Source organism: Antechinus flavipes, chromosome 3 (assembly GCF_016432865.1).
Source record: "Antechinus flavipes isolate AdamAnt ecotype Samford, QLD, Australia chromosome 3, AdamAnt_v2, whole genome shotgun sequence".
Lineage (NCBI taxonomy): Eukaryota > Metazoa > Chordata > Mammalia > Dasyuromorphia > Dasyuridae > Antechinus > Antechinus flavipes.
This window is the reverse complement of record NC_067400.1, coordinates 241,900,659-241,922,366: the sequence shown is the minus strand read 5'-3', so window position 1 is coordinate 241,922,366 and position 21,708 is coordinate 241,900,659. Positions and strand designations below refer to the sequence as shown.

General features: G+C 35.8%; 1 protein-coding gene and 1 long non-coding RNA gene across 2 annotated transcripts in view; one reads left to right on the top strand and one right to left on the bottom strand.

Moving 5' to 3' along the window:
* Positions 1-13,478, bottom strand: part of LOC127553776 (uncharacterized) — a 49,198-nt gene extending 35,720 nt beyond the window's left edge. The window contains exons 1-2 of the long non-coding RNA XR_007951824.1: positions 13,327-13,478; positions 12,396-12,482 (exon numbers count right to left, since the gene is read on the bottom strand). This is a non-coding gene — a long non-coding RNA (uncharacterized LOC127553776). The remainder of the gene's footprint in view (positions 1-12,395; positions 12,483-13,326) is intronic.
* The window catches only part of BACE2 (beta-secretase 2), an 83,639-nt gene continuing 62,150 nt past the window's right edge, over positions 220-21,708 (top strand). The window contains exon 1 of the mRNA XM_051984768.1: positions 220-1,117. Within this exon, the coding sequence (XP_051840728.1) occupies positions 770-1,117 (348 nt within the window). The 5' untranslated portion in view covers positions 220-769. The remainder of the gene's footprint in view (positions 1,118-21,708) is intronic.

The window sequence follows — 21,708 nt, the reverse complement described above, 5'->3', positions numbered from 1 at the left end:
GGGGGGGGGGGGTACTTAAAGCCACCAAAAGCCGGTTCTGGCCAGGTAAGCTATATCTAAAGTTTTTTTTTTAATTACACCAGTCCCTTTATCTGACATCCAGTCTTACAGATCCCATCTATAAATATATCTTTTTCACCATCAGAACAATGTTTACTTTTATGACAAAAACTTGGGAGTCAGCCTAAGCCTGAGAGCCGGAAACAACGTCCTACAACGCAAAAAGACTGTTGACCTACCCCTGCTATCAGAGTGACACAGCAGGTGTTCCTGCCTTACCTCCGGAAAGTTTTTATGAATTGTTGTGCAAGATCCGCAAATTCCATGGGGAAGTAGGCCACAGGTTAATGGAATAATTGTAATAATTTTAGGTCTGAGTCTTTTTAAGGGATCTGGAACGTTTTCTCACATTCTTCAGGCCTTAATCTTAGTTCCAATCTAGGGGAAATTCCTGGACTGTTTTTTAGGGAAGGAGGAGAAAAGACAAACAAAAGTGGGTGGGGAAAGATTGCTCAGAACTGGGTACATAATTACCGCCAGTCTCTAATGGGAGCTGAGAGAAAGAAAGAGGAAAAAAAAAAAAAAAAAAAAAAACTTTGCCTTTACTTCTCAGAGACCAGGTAAAGCCAGAGAGTGAGTTGCTTGCAAGGCGTGGGGGAAATCCTCCCATGCTAGCTCCTCCTTCCCCACACAGTCCCGCGAGCTTAGCTGTGATTGCCTCCCTCCTGTTTTTTTGTTTCGAGCAAAGTAGCCAAAGTAGCTGCTACCAATGTGTACTTTAGGAGAGAAGCAAGTACTGGTCTTGCTGCAGCTATTATTCCTTTGGACCACTCAGGCTCTGGCTCAAGCTCCAACTCCTTTTATCTTCCCCCTGAAAGTCTCTCCAATAAAGCTAAATGGAAATTTGCCTCGGCCACCCCCAGTAACTGTATCGCGAGCAGCACCATTTAGGAATGACTCCGGGGGACGTCCGCGGCATGTGGATGCTCAGGGGTTGGCTTTAGCGCTAGACCCAGCTAGGGGATTGGTCAACTTCTTACCCATGATAGATAATTTGCGAGGAGATGCTGGCCTGGGCTACTATCTGGAGATGCTTATTGGGACCCCGCCACAGAAGGTAAGTGGACATTCACTTTGATCATTCTTATTACTTACCTCTACTCTTGCTACTCGCTTTTTTCATTCAGTTTCCAAACAATTTTGGGGGAGCAATGTATTTAGGCCATTCTGCACAATTGATCATTTGGGTATGAAAGTATTTATCTTCCCGTTGCACAGTGACTTTGTTACCTTTAGCTCTTTTCAATTATGACTCAAAAAGTTTTATTGATCTGGAGAAGAAGATTTGGGAACTGAATTGCAGGAATCTGAAATGAAAGTACTGTATAATTTTTAGCTAAGAATTTTATGTTTTTATGTAAATTTTATGTTTTATGGTCCTATGTAAAATATAATTTTACATAAAATTATGTAAATTAAAGTAATAATAATTTTATATATTTATAGAACATATGAAGTATTTTGTAAAATTAGGTATACTCCTCTTCTTCCCATACCTAATCCCCTAGTCTTTTACTCCCCAAATGGATAAATATATTTAAAAATTATTTTTATTTCATAAATTATTTCCCAATTGCACGTAAAAAAATTAACAATATAACAAAAATTTAGTTCTGAATTCTCTCCCTCCCTTCTGCTCTTTCTTCTCTTTGAGAAGGCAATTTGATTTCAACTATAAAAGTGAAGTCCTACAAAACATTTTCTCTAATAGCCATGTTGCAAATAAACACACACACACAAACAAGAAAAAAAAATGAAAATGATGCTTGTCTTGGGTCAGAGTTCATCATTTCTTTCTCTGGAGGTAAATAGTATTTTTCATCATGGATCCTTTGGAACTGTCATGAATTCTTGTCTTGATCAAAAGTAGCTAAGTCATTCACAACTGTAAATCTACTGAATTGTGTACATTGATCTCCTGGTTCTGCCTGCTACTTTGACAGTAATATTTCCATCATAATAATACACCATGACTCCAATTAATGGGCATCCTCTCAATCTCCAGTGCTTTACTACCCTAAACGAACTGTTATAAATATTTTTGTTCACTGAAGTCCTTTCCCTTTTTCTTCACTCTCTTTGAGGTTATTACTGTGTTAAAAAAAAAAAAAAAAAAAAAAAAAAAGCAGACACCTTTGGGCAGAGTTCCAAATTGTTCTTTTTTTAATTTAATTTTTATTTTAAATTTATGGTTGGTTGTTGTCCTTTGTTCTCTAAAATGGCCAAAATAACCTCACGATATTAATGTCCAGTTACAGTGCATTGGATTGTAGCTGATCAGACCAGCATGAGCTAGAAATAATCTCTGCCATAGGTCAGACACAAATAGCCTCTTTGAACATTTGGGGTTGTTTCTCTAACTTTGTGCATCTTGCGTTTCTTACTAATCTATGGAATAAAATAAGCATTTCCATAAAATAGCATAATATTAAAAAGATGATTGCTCACGAAATAGCAAATCTATGTACAACTTGCCATTCTTTTTAAATATATAATAAAATTATCAAGCAAATTAATTTTTTCTTCCTTCCCTCAGCCCTTCTGCAGAGAGATAGCCACCATCAGACACAAATAGATATGTAAAATATCTATCAGACACAAATAGATATGTAAAATTATTTTGTATATTTCTATTTATCATTTCTCTCTGGATGCATATAGTGTCTTTATACATTCTTCATAGCTAATTTAGTTATTTATAATAGTCAAAATAACTCATTCACTTGCAGTTGGTCTTAAAACAATATTGTTGTTACTGTATATAATGTTCTCTTGGTTCTGCTCATTTTGCTCTTCATCATTTCATACAAATTTTCCACGTCTGTCCAAGAGAGCTGTTGGAAAAATTTTAGAACATGTAGTTTTTTTTTGCCTTTTTCCATAATGAATTTTGGAAACAGACCTAGAAGTGGTATAACTGGGTCAAAGGGTATAGGTAGTTTAATTAGTTTTATGGCTTTCTGAGCCTGCTTCCAGATTGATCTCCCAGATAGTCAGATCAATTTACAATTCCACCAACAGTGAATCAATATTCCAATTTTTCCATATCCTCTCCAGGGTTTTTTGCTTTTTCTTTCAACTATTTTAGCCAATCTAATAGGAGTAAAATAACATCTCAAGATTGTTTTAATTTGCATTTCTCTATTTAATAATGATGTAGAACATTTTTTCACATGCTTTTTCATATCCTTTGACCATTTATCAATTAGAGAATGACTCATATTCTTATAGATTTGACAAAGTTCTTTAAATATTTGAGACAGGAGACCTTTATCTAATTTCACAAAATTTCCATTTCAATTTCCCAAAGTTACTTTTCTGCAGTTCAACTTCTTATCTATCCAAACATTCTTTTTTTTTTTCCTAATACATACATCAATCTTATGTCTATTTAAGCCACATTTATAACAAAAGAAATCTCTATATTCCCTTATCTTTCATGAAACAGTTCTAGGTCTTTCAACCATAGATCCTTGATTATTCTAAGTAGAATGTGGTCTAGTTTAGAAGTGTAAAACATAGTCATTGAGCCAGAAGTATGCAACACCAAAGAATGTTTCACATCACCCATGCCTGGAATATTTCAGTAGCCTATTAATGGATTTCTCAGCCTCCATTCCAGTCCAATCTTCATTCAGCCACCAATGAGATTTTCCTAAAGTATATATTTGGCCATATTGAGAAACTCCAGTGGCTCCCTATTGCCTCCAAAATTAAATACAAAATAATCTTCAAAACCCTTCATACCCTCGCCCCCTCTCCTATCTTTTTAGATTTTATTATCTTTTATGTTTTATTTTCAGTCATATATACAGTGACATTATAATACAGTGATACTTGCCTCCTGACTGTTCTATGAATCAGACCTTATATCTCAGCTCTGAGCATTTTTTTCTGGCTGCTTTCCCAGGCCTACCTTCTGCTGATCATTTCCTATTTATCTTGTATCATATTTTTTTATCTTGTTTTATAGATATTTGTTTGCATATTGTCTCCCCCATTAAATTATAAGCTGAAAAGCAAGTGCTATCTTTTGCCTCTTTTTTTTATCCCCAGTACATAGAACAATGACTGGCTTATAGTAAGTATGGCATAAATATTTATGATTAATTCTAAACCCTATACTTTTAAGACTTTTTAAAAACAATCTACACATATATTTCTACTTTGGGTATTTGCCATTGTTGGTAGGTTTTAGTTATGTTTGTCTTTTAAGTTAGAATTTTTTTTAATTTAAAAAATTCTGTCTTCTCCATTTTCATACCAATTTGCTCCACAAATCAGAACAAAATAAAAACAAAACCACTATTATAAACATTTACATTCAAGAACAACAAATTTCATATTGACCATGTTTAAAAAAAAAAATACATCTCATTCTATATTCTTGAGGCCTGCACCTCTTAGGTGGTGGATAGCATGTTTTATCCTTAGTACTTAGTGTTCATGGTTATTGATCAGAGGTCCTAATTCTTTGAAAGTTGTTTGTCTTTATTATATTGTTATCAATGTGTAAATTGTTCTGCTTCTGGTCATTTCATTCCGCATCAGTTCATATGATTTTCTGTTTTTTCTAACCCCATGTAGTTCATTATATACAATACAATATATCCCATCATATTTATATACCATGACTTTTTTAGCCATTCATCCAACTGATGGGCATACCTGCTATCTCAAAAAAGAAATACGTTTTTATATATCTTTGATTAGAATTGTTTTCCTTAGGACTAATCCTACCATTAAGCTTCCTACTAATTCTCCCTTTTCCCATTTCCTTCCTATTTCCAAATTAAGTGAAATAAAACTTTGTATTCATGTCTCTGTGTGTATGTATATTGTAGCCTTCTTTGAGCAATTTGGTTGAGTGAATTTCACTCCTTCTCACAAGCTTTCTTCATGTTTGTATAAATGTCAACTTGCAAATGCTGATTATGTGAGGTAATTGTTCCTAACTATCTTTTCCCTTCCTTTCACCATTGTAGTTTTCTTCCACTTCTTTTTATTTTCCTCATAAAATAGTTAATATATAAAACCCTCTCTCAGATGTGTCTAATTAGGCTCCTTTTATGATTTTCATGATAATTGAGTTCATTGTGAATGCATGTATCATCTCCCCATGTTAGAATATAAGAAGTTGATGTTTACTTTTTTATGTTTCCCTTAAGTGCTATATTTGAATTTAAAAGTTTTTACACAGCTCTGGTCTTTTCATTAGGAATGCTTGGGAATCCAATTTCATTAAAGATCCCTTTTTTCCCCTTTAGCCTTATATTCAGTTTTGCTGATTAAGTTATTCTTGATTGTAAACTTATATCCTTTGGTTTCTGCAATATATTACAAACTCTTTGTAAATCTCATGTGATCCTCAGTACTTAAATTCTTTCTGTCTGGTTGTAGTATTTTTTCTTTGACCTAAAAGGGTTTGGATTTTGGTATAATGTTTATGAAAATTTTATTGTTGTCGTTTTAAGAATATAGTCCATGGATTCTTAAAATTTTCACTTTGCCCTCTGCTTCTAAAAACTCTGAGCAGTTTTCTTTGAAGATATTTGAGAAGTAAAAAAAAACAAAAAAACAGTTAAGACTCTTGCTTTGATCATAGCATTCAAATAGTCTAGTAATCCTTAAATTTTTCCCCTATTTATTCTGTTTTCCACGGCAACTGTTTTGGTTATGAAATAACTTAAATTTTCTTTATTTTTTAAGCTTTTGATTTTGCTTATAATATTTTCTGGTCTCATTGGAATCATTACTTCCTCTGGGGTCTATTCTGATTATCAGGGAGTTGTTTCTTGGGTAAAGTTTTCTACTTCTTATGCCAATTCTTGCCATTTCTAATTTTTCCTTTCATAGAGATCATATCTTTTATAATCTTTTTCTTAAGAATTCTCATTTCACTGGCAGAAAAACTTTAAACTCTTCTTTTTTTCTTCCAACAATTCTAATTTAATTGTATCCAAACTGTTTTCTTTGAGGCTTTGTGTGTAGATATTTTGGAGTTGTTCTCTTCTCCTGGATTTATGTCTTGAATATCCATATTACCATGATAGTTTTTTTATGATGAAATTTAAAAAAAAATTTACTCATTTTTTTCCAGCCTTCTATCTAATATTGCACTTAATATCAGGAATGTGCACTATCCTCTTTTGGAGAGAAGTGGTCCTTGTGTTGCTTTCTTGGGGTATTAACTCCTGTATTATTTCAAGATCTCTGAGATATCTCAGGCTTGAAATCTGCGAGCTTTCAAGGCTTTCACAGGAATGGGTCCAGGGGGAAATCTTATTGCTGTCTCACTGTCCTCTCAGCCCCCAATAAGCTCTGCAAATTCTTGGCCTGGACTTAGATCTGAGCAAGGGTGGCTGCTAGCTCCTGCCAGCCAACTACAAATATGTGCTGTTTCAGAACTAATGAAATAGACTTTCTTTGGTCTAGAATTTATGCCCAGGTTATTTCCCTGCTGTCTTCAAAGTCATCAGCTGCTACTTGCTTCTGACCCTTCTATTCCCACAGTACACATACATAACCTGTCCAGGAAGGGAACTAGTCCTAGTCCTATTCAATCTGAATTGGATTTGTAACCTGGAACTAAATAGTAGGCAACAAAGCTGCCTGTTGACATCTGTTTCCAGGTTGCCAAGGTGCTTTGGTATGTATATTAGCACCACTGTCTTGGGCCTCTGTTTGTTCTGATACATGATAATAATCCACAGCTAAGGAGCTTTTAGACATACCCAAAACCTACTATGATAAACAAATGACTTAGTGTGACTTTATCTTGCATTTCCTTATTGGGATTTAGTCTGGTGCAATTTCTAGATCTTTCTTAACAAGTCTGGAGGTAGAGATCATGTTACTGCTTCCTGCTACTGTGCCAAGTTGACTTCATGCACATTTCAGTTACATTTCTAATCCAAACGTTTATTTCCATTTCTAATTCATGTTTATTCCTCCCCCCAAAATATGACTCTTATCCTGAGGAAAACTCTAACTTAGGTCTGTATTGAGGGAAAGACTATTAATATCTATATTTATTTCTAGCATTTTTGGTGGACTTATATTTCAGGTTAATTCTAATATCTATCTAGATATTTCTATCTTAATTACATTTACTTAATTCTATAAACTATTCTCTCTGCCTCTGTGATTAGTTTTATTAGAATCATTCTTTGAAACCACTATACTAGGAATTTAGGTAAGGTATAGAAAATGAATAAAATTTTTAAAAAACTAAAATTTCTTCATATGTTTAGGTAAATTCTCATAGTTCCCTATATTTAAATATCATTTTATAAGACATCCTTGATACTTTATTTCTTAGGTGAGATGACTTAGCTCTATGTGTTTCTGTCCACATTACTATACGCCAACACTATAGATATGTCACATCTGCGTTATTTATATTAGTCTTCATATTTATAATTCTTAAGCATAGTAAATCAACAAATTAAATATTCAAGAAATCAAAATTATCTTAGAAGTCGGACATTATTTTTTTTTTAATTTTTACTTTATGCTAGTAAATAACTGTGATCCCTGCAGATTCAAGAAATCTTAGACAGAAAATCACTCTGCTTGTCCCTGCCAATGCAAAGTCACCTCACCAAATGACAGATGAATCCATACAATGTAACATCTAGGTGATATGCCTGATATGTATCCCCACAAAGGTAACCCCTCCACATAGAAAATCTTTGAATATATTAACATTTTCCCTCATCTGGACAAGGAGATCCACAAAACTCTTTCTCTTTCTCTATCTCTGACTTTGGGAATAAGCCATGAGGTAGAGCACTTAAGATGCTCCTTAAAGGAGACTTTGTTTTTGAATCCTGCTACTGTAAAGACCCTGCCCACCGGAGGACAAGCAGCTTCATTCTGTTATCTAAGTGGGGTTGGTTGAGTCCTAAGCTGGAAGATTTCAATCCTATTCAATTTAAGATTTTCTATTCAATTCCAGCTCAAACTTCACCCACCAGGCTCATGGGGAGGGAGAGCAGTCCTCGGCTTGTAGCCAAAGGCTTCTATTATAAAAAAGCCAATTTTAAACCCAATCCTTGCAGAGGAGCTAATATGCCATGCCAAGGAAACTCTCTCTTTTCCTGGCATATTAGCAAACTCTGCTTGCTGGTTCAGTGTTATCCTCTCTTTATCCTTCACCTATTTCCCTAACAAGACTTTCTCTTGTCGGGATTTCTCTACTAGAAATTTTACTCTCCTGTCGGGACCTTTCCACTAAGGAATTCAGACTTTCTATTCATGCATAGCAAAGGCTGACTTTCCAATGCCGATAATAAACCTCTTTTTATCAGTCTAGCTTTTCAGATTTGTAAATTTCTTTATGCAAATTACAAAATTTCTTTAATATACATACCAATATAGATAAGAAAATTCTTTACAAATTTCTTTACTCTGTGCCACCAGAAGGAGGGATTCCCAAAACTCCCCTACCCATGCACTAAATCACAAGGGTAAGATTTAGGGAGCCAAACCTTTCATTTGGTTCCCTGAACCCCAAATCTGCCACTAATCTCATCATTTAACTCCCTGACCACCAGGAACCCTAAAATCATTTTAGTTCCATGAATCTAATCTCATCAATCTCTCCATCCCCAAAATAATATATGTTCCTTTCATCTGTATAAAAATTCTTATTACACTGAGTTTACAAGAAAAATATTCCTAGATAATAACTAAAAATTAGAAACTGTTGTAGAACAGGTTTGAATTTTTTCTATTTCTATTTCAAATCTAAAATTGAATTTAATGTTTTCTACTTGAAATTTTTTTCCCCATAGCATTAAAAGTCACTTTAATTCCAATATTCTGTTGTTTGTCTCGTGGATCAGTCTCTTGAATCACAGAAAGGGACAAATCCAAGGAAATAAAGCAATATTATCTCTAAAACAAATCAAATTAGAAAATGGATTTTAGAAACACTTCCTATATTGCCAACTTTACTTTGGGTAAGAGTACAATAGTACTGATGACTCAGCTGTTTACCAGAAAGGAACCATTTGCCTTTACAATAGTAGTATTGTTTCTAAAACTCCACCTCCTTGCCAATGCTGAGTACATTCTTGAAATGGTAATTTTCTTCCAGCTTAAGGATAGGAGAAAACCTTAATTGTAACAATAGTAGTAATTCTTCTGCACAATTGAAACAAAGTTTTTTAGGATCTGTGTGAATGTGTTTATATGTGCTAAACAGGATTTTGTATATTTGTCTTGGCTTGATAGTTAGGACATTATAATTTTCATCCTCTTTGACCTTAAGATAGAAACATATGAAGATATCCCAGATCGTCTATTCTGCTTTTTTATAATTTGAAATGTATATAAGTATATTCATTTTTTCATATTTTCCATGGACATTTCAAAATTTCTTTGTGTTTTTGAAGTATCTATCACATCATCAATGTAATATGTTCTTTTAAAAAAAGATTGAAACATTTAAAAATATTGATGTGATAAGAGGAAGCTGTAGAATGCACCCTTCAAAGAAAACTATAGCAAAAGATATGAAAACTTTATTTATTGTTTATTTATTTATTGCTGAATCAATTGGGATTAAGTGACTTGCCCAAAGTTACACAGCTAAGAAGTTTTAAGTGTCTTAGGCCAGATTTGAACTCAGTCCTCCTGACTTCAGGGCTGGTACTCTATCTACTCTGCCACCTAGCTGCTCTGATATGAGAACTTTAAACATCATTTTTTTTTTTTAATTTCAGGGGCCTGATGGTGAAACAAGTTTCCCTTCTCTTAATAGAGAGATTGTGGAATATTTACATGAGTATGGCATTATTATCAGAGGGGACCAATTAGTTTTACTTATCCATACCTTTTAATTTATTGTAAGAGAGTGTACACTGGAAGAAGGAGAGTCAATAAGGAATCTTAGTGATGTAAAAATGTTTAAAATATTTTTAAAAGATATATACACTTAAATTCAAATGTCTTGAAATTGAAAGTATATTGGATTTGAGTCCAAATCAATGCTTTATCTTGCTTAATAGTTGTGTGATATTTGAATAAGTCATTGCTGCTATCTATATTTCAGTTTTCTTATCTAAATTGGGAAAATCAGACAAGATGATATGTAGCTTCTAATTTTCTAATAGTGTTTTTTAACCCAAGTGTCCCACAAATTCAAGTTAAATAAAGAATTGCAAGTTAGAATTTGGAGCATTATGAAGATTCTAATATTGACATTTTATATAGCATGAAATTTTTATTGCTGGTTTGAGCACTGAAAAATTGAACTGTTTTCCTTCAAAATTTGGAGTGGATAGAGTAATGAGATACTGTTATGCCACAGTTCTCTTTAACTGTCCTGACTCAGTTTCCTTGTACAAGTTTCCCTTGTCTCAGTCTCCCCAATTACTCCCCTAAGCTGTAAATCTCCCTCTGGTCCATTAAGGCTGAGGACCAATTACTCTAAGGTTATAAATTGTTAGCCCAAGCAAGATAAACAAGAGAGTAGACCTCCTGATTATTTTCTGTCCTCAAGAATTTATTATATCCCTCTAAAATATTCCAAGATATTTCACTGACATCTTTATCTCTGGGTATTCAGACATCCTGTCTTTGGTTTTTTTTGTTTTTTTTTTTGTTTTTTGTTTTGTTTTGTTTTGTTTTATGGCCTTTTCCAGCTTGACAGGGACTTTCCCACTCTTTCCTTCTTCTTTATCTCCAAAGGTACATAAAGGTTAGAGATTCTCCCATTCAGCACTGGATAATTTGAGACGAGAGTCTTGTCCAGTCAATCTTACTCTCCCATTAATAAAATATTAAAAACTCTCTAATCTCTCTCCTGCCTCAGTTTCTCCGGCATTATAATACAATTTGTCATATTTGTTCCTTGACAAATGTCATTAAATGACCATTTATTTATTAAACTTATTAACCTGGTAGGTGCAAAACACATAAAGGTATGTGTGCTAGAAATACAGGGACTCTCCACAGGAAAAAAAAAACAAAACATTCCCCTGGCCCTCCAATAATAGATATTCTGTTGATCATGAGGGTATTTTTAAAGGCTGGGAATGAACTTAAACCCAGTGTGGCAGATCTGATAACCTCTAATAAGCAATGTCTTCCCATGTGATTGATTTGTAACATAAAGAAACATAAGTAAAAGGAGTATTTTTGTAAGGCAGCAGGAACATAACCAGTAAATGAAAAGAGACAGAAAATGAATAGAGGAATGTTTGAAGGAGCATTCCCCAGAAGGAGACAGGATGGGTTGGGATTAGATCAGTAGTACATGTATAAAAGGATTGGCCATAATTAGAAAGGCTATATCTTTCTCAGAAATTGAAGCAAAAGAGTAGAGGATTGGAGATGATGTAAATTCAAAATTTTGAAGAACAGAAAGTTATCTCAGTATAAGTGTTGCAGGAAAGGAGGAAAGAAGCGTCTAGGTCAAGATGAGAATGAAGAAAATGTTCATGAGGAATGAGATAGAGGGAGAGACAGAAGAAGAGAAAGTTATAATCAGAAAGAAAAACAGAAGTTTTGATATTGGAGATAAAAGATGAAATATAGGACATGACACATCCATGTGGATAACTAAAGTAGAAGAATATATGTATCATGAGAGCTTACCATGATTTCCACACCCCCCCCCAGTTGACACCCCAAGACATCACCTTTGTACTATCTATATTCATCTATGTGTGGGATTTTTTTCTCAAGTCCCTTATCCTAATCACCAATCTTGTCCTGCTAAACCTCATTATTGGATTACTCCTACTGTCCACTTTCTTCACTGCTACTCAAATACTGTTGAGTGAAGCTAGACAAAAATCATGAACTTGGGCTGACTGGGTCCACTACAAAATAATGTTATATAATCTCAACTAGCCCCTTATTGTGGCAAACTAATTCTTTTACCTCACTTTAGTTAATTCATTGGGGCAGTTAGGTGACTCAGTGGATGGAGTCAGAAAGATCTAGTTCAAATCCAAGCTCAGATACTAGTGACAAGCAGGCCACTAGTGTGATTCCAGACAAGTCATTTCACTTGCATTTGCCTTAATCTACTGGAAAAGAAAACAATAAACCTCTCTGGTATCTTTGCTAAGAAAATCCCATGATCAGTATGATTCATGAGATCCTAAAGAATCAGACACAACTAAAAAATTGAAGGATAATAATTAATTCACTACCACTCTCCACAATGGCTTTTCTAAACATTTTTATCTCTCTTCAAATATCCTACGGTTTCTTCTTCCTCTTTCATCTCAGGTGAGAACCTTGCTTCATCTATTGATACTGAAAAAATTGAAGTGAATCCCAGAAAGCTCCCTCTTCTTCCCTCCTCCTTGTCTCACCTCATCAAGATGCCTTCTGCCATTGTCCCCTCATTCACTCCAGTCTAACACAATGAAGAGTTCTTTCTCTTTGTTAAAATTAATTGTCTGAAAGAAAAATAAAGTTAGGTACAAAGTCATCAAGCAAATATACAAAGTATATTTGTAGAACTCTATTGCCTGTTCTTGCCTTTCATCAACATATGGAGTAAATGGCTTTTCTCAATTAGGCAGGGCTAATGCTGGGGCAGAAGTCAGTTTAGCCTGTAGACTCCTAAAAACCTTGGTCTGATCAGGACCTCAGTCGAGGGAAAATGTATCAGGGCCTTGAATAGAATTACAGAGAGACTGGGCAATAATCTCAAAGTTAGGTATCCAGATTCTACAAAATTCAGTTATGCTCAGGAAAGATTGCAGTTGTTTCTTTGAGGCAGGTTATGGGAGTGACACGATTTCCTGATTCCTCTCCTCTTTAAGTGAACAGGAGATGGGAGCCAATTCATGGCCCAAATATTTAACAGACTGACAGGTAATGTGGGTCACGGACAAAGAACCTTTATACCCTCAGGAGCCTAGAAAGTTAAGGGTTTTAAAAACAGCAGCCAAGCAGTCTCTCAGGTCGGGCTGTAGATAATGAGACTGCTATTAAGCAGCTGCAGATTTCTTAAATCTTTAGCAAGTGCCTATTCAAATACACAGGAAGGTCAGAGAAGAGAAAGTTGGGTCTCCAATTTCACCATTAACTCACGGTCAACAAGAGGGCAGGACAGGAGGATATGATAAGGAAAGACTGAATAACAAGTCACTAAACTGACAAGGCAGAGAGAAGGAATCAAAACAATTCCCTTCAATTCCCATCACTTTAAGAGGATAGGGTAGGATAGAACTACAGTACCAGGGTAGAACAGAAAAAGAGCTTCCACAAAATCAAAGACAAATTTAGTGGACTTACCTGGCACATCCACAGTTACCCTGAGTTCCGACATAATGATAGAGCAAGGTGGAGGCTGGCCAAATCCTAGGCATTGTCGCTCTTGGTTCTGAGGAGACCAGAGGACAGAGCATTGAGCTGAGGTGGCTCTGTTGAGGTTGGAAAATTTGGAGTCACAGACCAGGGTTGCTAAGGTGTTTCAAAAGAATTGCAGGGTTGAATTAATTTCCTGGTCAAGGATCAAAGTTTATTGTAATTGTCTTGCCAATTGAAACTGGCTAAGTTCCAAAAAGAATTTAGCAAAGAAACAGAAGCAAGGAGACACATTTATCTAGTTCTTCATGTTATAAATATGCTAATTTTAAGGCCCAGAGTTAGGACTAAGGAGTGTCTCTGCTGTTTGGTTCTCATTGACCAATGGATTATCACTTATTGTCTCAGAAGTTTGATTTTGGGACTATCCTGAGGCCAGACAGTCATCAAAGAATTAGGAGTAATCTATTCAGAATCAGACAGATTGTTATTCTTAGACTGGATGTGGGAGTTCTCTGAGGCAGACTCCAAAGCCAGAAGATTTAGAATCACTGACTTGTTGTTAAAATAGAAGCCCCCTAAGGACTTCAAAATCATTGCTGTCTCCCCTAGAAGTTATATTGCATCAGCTCAATCCCATTGTGGACAGTCTTTCTTCCTGTGTCCCTCCTGTCCACAATGTCCTGTGTCCTGTGTTGTACTCAGGGCATGGGTCTGGGGTTTCCTCTGAGGACAAATACGAGATCAGTGTCTATGGCTGTGGCATTTCAGGCATGAACCCATATGGTGCCTGGATATGGCATTAGCTAAAATTTGAGCTTCCTGATTCTTGCCCTGATCCTGCATTCATACTTCTTTGCCTCAGCTTGGTCCCTCTTATTGAAAACTCCAAAAGCTGTTTTCAACAGCTGTGTCTGGGGAGTTTAAGGATCCAAGGCTAACTCTTGCAGCTTCCTCTGAATGTCTGGGGCAGAGTGACTAATAAAATATATGCTGAGGACAGTGGTCCTTTGAAAAAGTGGGATCCAGGCTAGTATATTTCTTTAGAACCTCTACAAAGCATATGAAAGACAGCAAGATTTTCCTCAGCTCCTTGGTTAACTTCCTTAAGTTTTTTCACAGTTAACCTGATTAATTCCTTTCTTGATACCGTCAATGATGCAGATTAGAAAATAATCCATTCTCTCTCTGTCTCTGCTTCTTTTCTGATAATTCTACCCAGGGTCTGCAACTGAGACAGCAATAGTCCCTGTAGGATATCTATCAGAGGAGGAGTTAGCTATATCATCCCCAAATTTCTGGGTTAGATCCTAGATTCTCTTTTTCTCCTCTCTGGCATAGTAAGAGGAGAGAATGACATTAACATCTCCCCAGATAAGATAAAATTTGAGGAAGATGGTTTTAAAGTCCTCATTATATCTAATGGGGTCCTCAGAGTAATGGCCAGGTTTTTCCTTAATATGGGAAAGCTCTGACATTGAAAAAGGTATGCACACTGAGTGTTCCTCCTTGAGAGTCTGATCACTTCTCTCAATGGACAGAGTTTAGAAGGGATGGCAGACTCAGGATCCTTAGAGAAAGAAAAGGGGAATGCACTCCTAATATAGGAGGGACTGAGGAGCAGGGCCAGGTGATTTCAACTTAAGAAGTGAGGGTCCAGAGGAAGGGTACAGAGTTGAAGAAATATTGCTGGACACAGGGTCCAGATCTTCATAAAGGGATAGTCTCAGAAAGGACTATTGGGCCTTTGCTTTCAATTGCCCTCCAGTAGATATAGTGATAGAAGTGAATTGTTCCATCTTTGCCACGAGCCCTAGAACTCCTAGACCTATAGCCCCCTCATTTCTGCTGGCATCCCAGGGAGGGTGAAAAAAAGTGGCAAAGTTTCCTTAGTCAAAAAGGAACTTTGCAGAGAAATGTCAAGAGATTCCCAGTCAGGCATTCCTGGCAAGGAAAATTTGCAGAGCATAGAGCTCAGACAACTCAAATAAATTTTCCTAGAAACTTTGGGTATCCCTTGGCAATAGGAGCAGATAAAAAGGGCTTACCTTAACAAGGAAGGCATAACATTTGGGAGGCCCATATTGGACACCAAAAATGTTGAGAAGAAAGACACCCCTACAAAATTAGGATTCCTCTGATTCTTGTCATGGGTTTGGCAAAAGAATTCACACACTCAGTTAAGGGATATTCAAGTTAAGGGTTAAAGATTAATTATATTACTTGACAGCAGGCTAATTTCCAAGGAGCTTAGCAGAGGGAGTTTAACAAAAAAGGCAGAAGCAACAAATTAAGCTGCTTGGCAGTGGGCTGATTCTAAGGGATTTGAGCAAAGAAGCAGAATCAAGGAGATAATTTTATTGGAAAGAAAAACAAAGATTAGGTTGATATTCAATCGTCAGGTAGTCTTAGGATATCTCAGGAATTTCTACTTTCTCACACCTCATCGTGCTCACTCTAAAAGTGAAGGGGGGGGGGGGGCGCGGGGGTTAAAAGTCATTCCCCCATCTTCCAAGATTACATTAGTCAACTTGAAGTAAACCTCTAGCTCAAGGGAAAAAAAGTAAGGGAAGGAGTAGATAAATTTATCCATAAAGACTGAAAAGAGTAACTTAATCTTTAGTCAACAACCCTTCCTCTATCTGCTAGAAATGATTCGGTTTGAATGATCTCAATTCCTGGTGGTCAAAAGGTTAGTGGCAATAAGAGAGTTGTTAAATATCCCCTTTAAATCAGCTGCTCTCCTAAATTTAGGAGTGAAAGAATTCACTCATTCCTGAATTATTAGTTGCAAATTAGTTGCAAAATGAAAGTTTATCATTGGATAGAAATCAGTTTCTAGTGGGAAATGGAATTTTGGCACTGAGAATGCTTTCTCAGTGGGCAGAAGTGTCCTGGTAGCTAAGTAAGCTACCTAGGGCCTTTCTGCAAAGACCTTAGTTGAGGGAGGCTGTTATATTGGGTATCTTGATGGGGGCAGGGATAGCCCAAGCTGATTAGGCCAGGATTCTTGGTGGGGGCTTCAGGAGCTGGGGTTCCCAGGTTTAAATTCTTATCATTTTTCAACCCGGATCTCCTATTGGAATTAACACCACTTCAAAGGGGTATTTTTTGAGCAGGATTTCTAATTGATCAAAGGCGCTGGCATCCTGGAAAGAAAACCTATCAATAAAAAGTTATTTAAAAAAATAAGAAGAAACTGAATTAGCTCTCTTTATCGAAGAGATCCACTTCCATCAGAATACATCCTCAAACAGTATCATTGTTGAGGTATATAATGATCTCCTGGGTTCACTCGCCAGTCCTCTCTGTATTCATCCTGCTGGTCATTTCTCACAGAACAATAATATTCCATGACATTCATATACCACAATTTACTCAACCATTCTCCAATTGATAGGCATCCTTTCATTTTCCAGCTTCTAGTCACTACAAACAGGGCTGCCACAAACATTTTGGCACATACAGGTCCCTTTCCCTTCTTTAGTATCTCTTTGGGGTAATAAGCCCAGTAGTAGCACTGCTGGATCAAAGGGTATGCACAGTTTGATAACTTTTTGAGCATAGTTCCAAATCGCTCTCCAGAATGACTGGATGTGTTCACAATTCCATCAACAATGTATCAGTGTCCCTGTTTCCCACATCCCCTCCAACATTCTGCAGGAAATACAGTTTCTTAAAGGGACCACAACTTTAGTAAAGGAAACAGTTCCCTCCTGCTTCAGAAAGAGAAACTTAACCTTATAATCCTATTATTATTTTAATCTTACAAAGTTAGATATATGTCTTGTTTGCCTTCCATATTCATTATTCAACTGAAATTATTTCCTTCAAAGTTATCAATGATATGATTGACAAATCTGAGCCTTTTTTTCAATGTTACTTCTTTTTATATGCACCTTTTCACAGTCTTGATAGTGTTTGTCCTTGGTATCAGTCCTCTCCAGATTTCTGTGACCCTACTTTATACTGGTTCTCCTCTTACCTGTCCAACCACTCTGCATTCTTTGCTGAATTTTCATTTATGTCCCTGTGAGTGTCCCAAAAGAACTTTTCCCCATAGGACACTTCTTTGTTAAAAGTTCATTGACATACAATGCCTTATGTTTTATCAATTCTGAATCTGAACAAAGAGGATGCTAGAATAAGAACTCTATCATATTTGGCAATCTTGGAAGATTGGGACAAGTGGCACACATAAAAATATCCTTGCTTAACTGTAGCCAGCTTAGAGGAAGTAAGGGGGATAAAAAAGAAAAAAAAAAAAAAAGAAAGAAGAGTTAAGTTAAAAAAAGTATTCAGCAGAGAACAAAAGAACAACTTTACGAGGAAATAAAGAAAAGATAGACTCATGAATATAATTTGTTCTACTATTATATATTCTTTTTTGAAATGGCAATTTATTGTTATATATTTTGAATCTTCCCTGATGTTCTGCTGGGCACATGTCAATAAAAATAAATAAATAAAAACTTGCTCAGCCATTCTCTAGTTGATAGAGATTGCCTTAGTTTCCCCCTTGTTAGCCCTTTCCTTGCAACGCTCTGCATCAGTTAAAGTTCTTAAGTCTTTCAATGACCAAGCATAAGTAGATCAATGATGAAACATGCTCCCTACTTCCTAAGAGAAATGATAGAATTCCATGCTAGATAAAACATACATTTTTGGACATAATCATTGAATGATTTTTTTTTTCCTTGACTTTGTATATTTGTTACTAGAGATCGGAATGTTTTTCCTTTTTTTTTTTTTTTTTTTTTTTTTGAAGGAAAGGGGAAAGGTGAAAAGGAGAGGAAATAAATGTTTATTCATACAAATATATAAATTTTTAAAATAAAACATAAGATTCAGCACTTTGTGATAATACAAGTATGTGATGACAGAGTATGTACAGACTCTATATATTTCTAAAGTCAGAATGATGAGGACGTCTAGTTTTGGGGGCTCCCGGTATGGGAGCCAAAAATATAATGAGGTTTAGATTTTGGAGTTCCCTTTTATAGGGAACCAAAATGAGATTAGGGTTTCTGGTAGTCAGAAAGTTAAATGATAAGGTGGTTTGGGTCAGGGAACCAAATGGAGAGGTTTGGCTCCCCTACACCCCTTTGGGATTCAGTGCAAGGATAGGGAGTTTGGGGAAAACCCCTTCTGGTGGTGCAGAGATTCTCTGTAAAGGAATTTACAAACCTGAAAAACTAGACTGATAAAAGCGATTTATCATAGGGATTGGGAAGTAAGGTTAGAAATGCTGACCGAAAGGCATAAAGTCTGGTTAGGAAAATAAGTGAGGGTAAAAAGAGGATTGCACTGGAAAAGAATATTATTCCAGTGGTCAGAGGCCTCCTTGGCACAACATGGCATAGCATGGCATGTTTAGAACCTCTGCAAAGAGAGGATTTTAAATTGGCTCTTTTATAATAAGAGTTTTGGCAACAAGCTGGGTTTCAGTTTGAGCTGAATTTGAATAAAATTGAATGAGTTTCTTTAATTGAATAGGGTTGGAATTCTTCTAACTCAGGACTGACTCAACCCCACTTAGATAACAGAATGAAGCTGTTTATCTTGTTTGCCTCAGATGGGGTCCCTCACTGAGCCAGAGTCCAAGGAGAATTTCTCCTTCAAAGAGTTGTAAAGTTTCAGGGTCGCTTCTTCAAGAAGGCTTTCAAGTTCTTTCCCCAAGGGAAACTGAGGTTAGACCCCAGCTCTTGAAACTACTGATAGAGAAAGAAAGGGTAGGGAGACAGCTTGGCACAATGAAAAGAACACTGACTCTGAAATCAAGGAATCTGGGCTCCATTCTTCTAGTGGATAAAAGTAATACTATCTTTATGATCTCAGCGAATCTCTTAATCCCTCTAATTGTCAGTTGTCACATCTATAAAATGAAAATTTTGGATTAGATTCTATCTCTGTCTGTGATCTGCAGCAACCTTGAAAGCCCTAGAGTGTGCTGGAGCCAGCTCAAAATAATTGAGAGACCTAGTTGTTAAATTTCCAGCATGAGCATTTACACTTTGGCATTTGGCAGATACTACAAATAAAGACTTGTTTATTGTTTGTTAATTGTCTAGATGTAATGATTAAATGTAAATGATTAAGAAAATACTCATGCTACTGAATTAAGCTGAATATTAATAAAAATACTGTTGTTATGCTACAATTCTCCTTTATTGTCCTGACTCAGTTTCCCTAAATTATCCTGCCTGCGTTCCCCTAATTGTTCTGCCTCAGCTTATAATTGTTCTGCTCAATCCTGCAAAACCATCCCTCCCTCTTAATTAGAATATTTGATAAAGATAAAAGATCTTATATTTTAGAGTATCAAAATGTCTCTCCCCATTCCAAGCTAGCAGAATATCAGATACCATCTTATCAAGATGCCTCTCCCCATCTCCGGGATCCTCCCTCCACTATGTCATCCCATCTCTGGTGGCTCGCCCCATCCTGTCAGAGTCCTGTTCCCACTCTTAGCACTCTGCCTCAATCTACCCCCTATATCTGAACTACTTGTGTATGTATCGTTGAGAATTCACATTATTTGCTGGATTCTTGGAGACAATAGTCTCATTCAGCCCTGGAACCAAACCATGGATCCATTTAATCCCAGTAGATCTCTCCCTTTTAAATAAATTATTAAATATTCTCTAATCTCTATATTGCCTCAGTTTCTCGGGCATTGCACTGTAATATGAGCAATAAAAAACCCTAGGGATACTAGAGTTTCTGAGTAATTAACAATCAATTTATTAGGCAGTCAATCAACAAATTGATGGTCAAAAACAGCCCCCCATGTTCCCCTATCCTACCTTTAGAGAGATCCTGAAGGCATTTTCTAAAAATTTTTCTGAAAGAATATGCCCCACAACAAGTGAAAATTAGCCCTGGTTAGTGTACATTTAATGAGGAGATGGGCTAGAAATCTTCAGCTCCTCCTGCTAAGAACATGACTTGATCAATGAGACGTAGCATTCTAGCAATCTGGACAGGGTTATCCATCTCCATCCAGACCTGTTTGTCTGGTTTTTTTCCTTTATGAGCTGGGTTACCCTAATATATAATAGAGGGGATACAAGGACAAATGCTCCTTTCCCCAGGGTAAGGACTTGCCCAGAGTGGATTCTGTTTATACTCTAAATAGAAATTAGATCTCCTAGTAGGTATGCCACCAAGATTGAAGAGCATGTTCCTTGAGTGCTCAGTCAGCCATGTCCTTCAGAGATGGACTGATCTTTTAGAGGAGCTGATCTTAAAAGAAAATAGGAGAAAAGGAGAATTATGTATTAATGAAATATTATAATAATTTCTATCAGTAAACAATTAAACTTAAAAGTGTGTCTTATGTACATTTTCCCCCCAAATAACTAATTGTTAAACATTCACCAGCACACTTTGAGGAAGCCCCTATTTTTCTGCATTGAAAATGGCAAATGTTGTGCTGCAAAGTGATTATGGGGCATTAAGTTTGGAATTGTGAAGTTTAGTTTTAATGGAGGCTGTTTTCAGGATCAGTACTTGACACTAATTTAGGTTTGCCTCATTTCAATGACTCAAAGGAAGTAATAAAAAAAAATAGTAGGTTTAACTTATAAATTAATTGTAATTAGTAAATTTTTTAAACAACTAAAAGAAATAACAAATTCAGTAGAGGTTAACGGAAATAAAGAAAGCATTTTTCTTCCCATCCAAGTTTACAGACTCCTAAATTAAGAATCTCGGGTTCTGAATTTTCAATGGTCACTTTATAAGTTCCTTAAAAATAAAAAAGCTCTATCAACTCCCAAACAGTAGCCAGCATCATAATTGTTGCTTTCTGAATTCTAACAAGGTTTTGTCTCTAGAACTTATTACCAGTTTAACTAGAATATAAATTCTAAGAGAATAAATATTGTATGATTTAATCTCTGTAACTTGCTCATTGGCTACTAGAATTTTATCTCAACTTTTATTTTTTCTCTAATATGAGTTGATTCTAAATATAAAATCTAATAGTATATTTGTAACATAGAAGGCTCTTTGGCTAATTTCTATACTTCTATATTAAATTAATAATATTGAAACATGTTTTTCCTTATTAAAAATAAATTTAATATCAAGTTTTGGGAAAATGACACGACAATAATTTCTGTTTCTATTCAAAAAAATATGTTCAAATGAGATTCATTTCTAGAATTGTAGTTCTCAAAGGAACCATTTAACAAACAAAATCAGTGCTTTTACTGTATATTCTGGTTCCAGGCAGCTTTCACCAGATGGCTTAGTAAAGTAATTAGCAATAATCTGTTAAATGAGTCATTATTTAAATTAGTTGCTAATTTTCCTATCTATTAACCTGCTCGACAGAGTGATACTGGAAAGATCTCTAGTTGCTAA